Source organism: Physeter macrocephalus, chromosome 7 (genome assembly GCF_002837175.3).
Source record: "Physeter macrocephalus isolate SW-GA chromosome 7, ASM283717v5, whole genome shotgun sequence".
NCBI lineage: Eukaryota > Metazoa > Chordata > Mammalia > Artiodactyla > Physeteridae > Physeter > Physeter macrocephalus.
In genome coordinates, this window is record NC_041220.1 from 51,889,789 (window position 1) to 51,895,421 (window position 5,633).

Consider the following 5,633-nt stretch of genomic DNA (forward strand, 5'->3'; position numbering starts at 1 on the left):
GACAGCCTCTTCAATAAGTGGTGCTGGGAAAATTGGACAGCTACATGTAAAAGAATGAAATTAGAACACTCCCTAACACCATACACAAGAATAAACTCATAATGGATTAAAGACCTAAATGTAAGGCCAGACACTATCAAACTCTTAGAGGAAAACATAGGAAGAACACTCTGACATAAATTGCAGCAAGATCTTTTTTGACCCACCTCCTAGAGTAATGAAAATAAAAACAAAAATAAACAAATGGGACCTAATGAAACTTAAAGGCTTTTGGACAGCAAAGGAAACCATAAACAAGATGAAAAGACAACCCTCAGAATGGAAGAGAATATTTGCAAACTAAGCAACTGACAAAGGATTAATCTCCAAAATATACAAGCGGCTTATGCAGTTCAATATCAAAAAACAAACAGCCCAGTCAAAAAATGGGTAGAAGACCTAAATAGACATTTCTCCAAAGAAGACATACAGATGGCCAACAAGCACATGAAAAGATGCTCAGCTTCACTAATTATTGTAATTTCTAAAAGTTGGAAAAAACTCAAATGATCATTAGCCGGTGAATGGATAAATGGCTAAACAAACCATGGCACATTCATACAATGGATGACTACTCAGCAAGAAAATGGAGCAAACTACCTATATAAGCAACAACATGAACGAACATCAAATACCTTATGCTAAAGTGAAAGAAGCCAGACTCAAAAGGCTGCATACTATATGATTCCATGTATAGAACATTCTGGAAAGGCAAAACTATGGGGCAGAAGCCAGATAAATGCAGATAAGTATTCACCAAGGGCTGGGGGTGGGAAAAGAGAATTGACTACAAAGGGGAAACTTTTTGGAGTAATGGAAATATTCTATATTTTGATTGTGACAGTGCTTACCCAACTACATGCATTTGTCAAAATTCATAGCATCGATTTGAGAACACCCTGAACCAGAAAAGGATGAATTTTACTGTATGTAAATTATACCTTAATCAACCTGACTCAAAACCAAGCAGAGTAAGGGTTAATGAGGCTCTTCTCTATTAGTACTTAAGCAAGCAAATCATTAGCTTGCTGCTTGAGAATCAGGAATGAACCATGCTTTGCCGAGGGACCAAAGAAACTAGTGAGACTCAGCTCCCTGCTCATCGTTCCCACTGTTTTTATTCTTTACATGCTCACCCTGATAAACAGGTAATAAGGCACTTCAAAATCCTTAATCTCTTCAAAATATGTGATGAAAAGATAGAATATGTTGCAGGCTTATAAGTTTCTTGAAACAAGGTCTATTTTTTGTGTATTATAGTCTGTAGCAAAACCATTAATTGGCAAATGCCATTTAGCACCGTGTAAGACACTGAACTCTCACTTATTTGCTACTCCATAGAGTTGCTGTGAAAATCAGAAGAGGACATACTTGCACTGTATAAACGATAAAGTGCTAAATAAATACAGGTGGTCTCATTGCCAAATATTAACAAACCTAGACATAACAAACAAACTGGGATTTCAGGCATCAGAGAGTAAACCACAAACAGGGTGTAGGTAAGATGTAAAGGAAAGAATTACTTGACTTGCATGTATGTTTGGCCCCATTGCCATCTTCTTGCCCAATGAGGAGAATCTGTGGTGTTCAGGAGTTCAGTCCATAGCATTGATGAATGGCAGGAGTGAAATTTGACATATTAGAGTGGGAAGCGACTAAATGGAAGGACTGCTATAGGCAGAAGTTGGACTTAGAAGCTATGAGAGAGTGAATCTTCAACAGGTGGTTTTTTTGTTTGTTTTTGTTTGTTTGTTTTTGGTACTCCAGTCTTTTATGAAGTGGGGGTCTCGTTCTAGATAGAGGTGACCATTGTAGTAAATGTGCTGTGTCACCCATACCAAACCATTTCTTCTGATACCTCATCTTCCAGGGGTTTTGCCACTCTAGTTCTCCATACATTTTTGTTCCATAAAGAGCCAGCTTTTATGCTCATGAATATTGTCATGAACCCACGGGTATCAGTGATAAAGTTTTTTAGCTGTAGTCATAACAGATTTCTCCTTTATAGACATATGCACACAATTAGAAACCTTGCTTTTTTGCCTCTTAGATTGCTATATCATTTGTCTTGGAGAGGTACTCCATGTTGAGCTCAAGAAATATTTATTCATATGACTATTGGATAACTGATTTATGGGGTATTTCAGAATTATGCAATGAATTCTACTAGCAATATGGCTTTGGCAAGATCACTTAACATGTGTTTTCTTGCTTGCAAAATGCAGTTAATAGTTTCAACTTTGCTGTTGTCACCATGTTGTTTTAAGAGTCACAATAGCTTAGGCAAGCTTGCAGTTTACTCTGAAGTTTTGTGCTGATGTAAGGCAGTTTTTATTTTATTTATTTATTTATTTATTTTTGGCTGCATTGGGTCTTTGTTGCTGCGCGAAAGCTTTCTCTAGTTGTGGTGAGCAGGGGCTTCGTTGCGGTGCGTGGGCTTCTCATTGCGGTGGCTTCTCTTGTTGCAGAGCATGGACTCTAGGCACGCTGAAGCTCTAGGGCTTCAGTAGTTGTGGCATGCGGGCTTCAGTAGTTGTGGCTCGCGGGCTCTAGAGCACAGACTCGGTAGTTGTGGTGCATGGGCTCAGATGCTCTGTGGCATGTGGGATCTTCCCAGACCAGGGATCGAACCTGTGTCCCCTGCATTGGCAGGTGGATTCTCAACCACTGTGCCACCAGGGAAGCCCTGCAGTAGTACTGTTAATGGCATTCTCTTCATTATTTTTACCACTCCCAGAAGAGGGTACACTGATAAATTGTATGTTTTTCCAGGGAGAGTCACTCCGGGACAGCTCACGTCCTATATTCATCTCTTCAAGAACAACCTCAAAGCTCTAAGGAATCACTGTGGGCTCCTGCAGCTTGGGCTGGCCACTGTTCAAACTCTGAAACACCTGCAGACTGCCAAGTGGGACAACTTTCTGGCTTTTGAAAGGCTCCTTCTCCAGGTATGTTGCTCTGGGAGCTTCTTGGGATATTAATAATTAAAGTTTTTAATTCCAGGAAAAAACTTTGATATTTATTATAATCTTAGTAATAAACCATATTGTTGACATATGCCCTATATCATATTCTCTAAGTGCCCCCAATTTAAAATTCAAGTGGCAGTTTTTTTCTGTATCTACTTTTTTTTTTTTTTTTTGACAGTAACGTCTTTGGCTTCTCATTCAATACTTAGAATGTTTTTTGAGTATTTGACTAAACTTTGTAAGATCTCTTTTCAGTTTTATGCCATTTGGACCTTTCTTGATCTTCATGGCATCTTTATTTAATCCTTGCTACTTTTCCTGTAGAATATTGCTACTGTTTACATTTATTCTGACACTACTTTCTAATCCTTAAACAACATATAGCATGTGGCTTAAAATGATGCTTATAATAGACGAAAGGGAGGCAAACTCCATTTGTAATTTTCTTTTTTTTTTAAGTATTAGCTTATTTATTTATTTATTTATTTGGATGCTCTGGGACTTAGTTGTGGCACATGGGATCTTCCTTGCCACATGCGGGATCTTTAGCTGTGGCATGTAGGATCTTTTTTTAGTTGCAGCATGCAGGATCTTAGTTGTGGCATGCGGGATCTAGTTTCCTGACCAGGGATCGAACCGGGGCCCCCTGCGTTGGGAGAGTGGAGTCTTAACCCCTGGACCACCAGGGAAGTCCTCATTTGTAATTTTCATGAAGGGAGATGTATGTGGAGTAGGACCTTTTCACTATTGATAAAATATTTTCATGGGAAACTTTTAAGAAGATGTATTTTTAAAAATTATAAAGTATTTCAAACACGTAAAATAATATGACAAATATTTATGTACCTTACACATAGATTCAATATAATTTACTAGTTTTTTATGTTTATATCCTTTTTCATTAAAGAAATAAAACTAGACATAAAGTTGAAGCATCTCTGATACTACACCCCTTTCCTGCTCTGATTCTCCTTTTTCCTTTCCCAGGTGTAATCACAAGCTTGATTCCTTGTTTCTATGTTTATTAAATATTTATTTTCCCATGAATAATACAGAGTATTATGCTATGGGTTTTACTTTTTATGTAAGTGATGTCACATTATAAGTATCCCTAAACAACCTGCTTTTCCCTCTCAGCATTGTTTTAAGATAATCCAAATTGACATGTATAGATTTAATTGTATAAATATTCAACTTATGGAATCCATATTGATGTATAATTAGACTGTTCCATATTTGTGTGTGTGTGTGTGTGTGTGTGTGTGTGTGTGTGTGTGTGTGGTGTGTGGTTAGAAAGAATGAGATGAATATCCTGGAACTTGTCTTCTGGTCCACATGTGAGAGAGTGTCTCTAGGGCATATAACTTGGAGAGGATTGTTACTTTGTTGACCATGCATATTGTTGAGTTTACAAAATATCACCAAACTGATCATCAAAGACAGTTGACCCTTCTGCTAGGACTGGATGACAGTTTGTTTCCCAGCATAGTGTACAACACTCAGTATTATCAAATTTAAACATTTTTTTTATAATGGGTCAGTATTATCTTTGTATAAATTTGCACTTCTCTGGCTACTGATGAGGCTGAGCACCTTCTGTAGTATTTATTAGCTATTCAGTTTTCCTCTTCTATCAATCGCTCATTTTTATACTTATCTATTTATGTAACAGAAAAAACTGTTTTATGTCATGCAAATACTTCTCCCAGACTGTGGTTTGGCTTTTAAATTTAATTCCTATATGTTTTATTGTACAAAATTTTTGCATTTGATGTACTCTAGTTAATGAATATTATCTTTTATGGTTTATTCTTATTTATGTTTTATATTAGAAATCTTTTTGTACCCCTAATTTCTAAATATATTGTTCAGTATTTTCCACTAAAAATTAATTTTTGTTTTTGACATTTGAATTTTTTTTGTTTATTTATTTATTTAACATCTTTATTGGAGTCTAATTGCTTTACAGTGGTTTGTTAGTTTCTGCTTTATAATAAAGTGAATCAGCCATACATATACATATATCCCTACATCTCCTCCCTCTTTCATCTCCCTCCTACCCTCCCTGACATTTGAATTTTTAATCCACCTGGAATTTATCTTTGTTTATGATATTATTGGGATCTCATTTTCTTTTCTTCCATATGGGTAGCCTATTCTCCCCACACCATTTATGAAATATTCCATTGTGCTGTAGATTACTTACCTAACAGTCATTTCCCTCTTTCTCATGTTGGCAGAACACCAGTTTTGTTCCAGTGTCCACTTTTTTCCCACATGATTCAGGCAAATCCTGATTGGTCTCAGACTATATTAATATTCTCATCTCCCCACCTAATGATTGGTTTAGCAGTTCTAGCCTAAGAGAGGCAAAACAAAGTTTGCTGGAGGTGCTTCTAAGAAAGATTTTCTTTTGCCCCTGTAGAAAAATACATAATGAAGAAACAAGCTCCTTTTTCTTGTTATATGTTTGTGACACTTTGAGTATTTTGTAATAATGAAGGGAGCTCACTGAGATCCTGAAAAAGATAAACAGAACCTAAATCCTTAAAGATGACTTTGAGGGCTTCCCTGGTGGCGCAGTGGTTGAGAGTCCGCCTGCCGATGCAGGGGACCTGGGTTCGT

General features: G+C 36.9%; 1 protein-coding gene across 17 annotated transcripts in view; it reads left to right on the forward strand.

The window, feature by feature from the left end:
- SCFD2 (sec1 family domain containing 2) overlaps positions 1–5,633 on the forward strand; it is a 422,795-nt gene that overhangs the window by 66,880 nt on the left and 350,282 nt on the right. For all 17 annotated transcript variants that reach the window (XR_003680539.2, XR_003680540.2, XM_028491837.2 and 14 more), the window contains exon 4: positions 2,812–2,987. Coding sequence is in view for 15 of the 17 variants with exons in the window: in XM_028491837.2 (XP_028347638.1) it covers positions 2,812–2,987 (176 nt within the window). In the remaining 2 variants the exon portion in view is untranslated. The remainder of the gene's footprint in view (positions 1–2,811; positions 2,988–5,633) is intronic.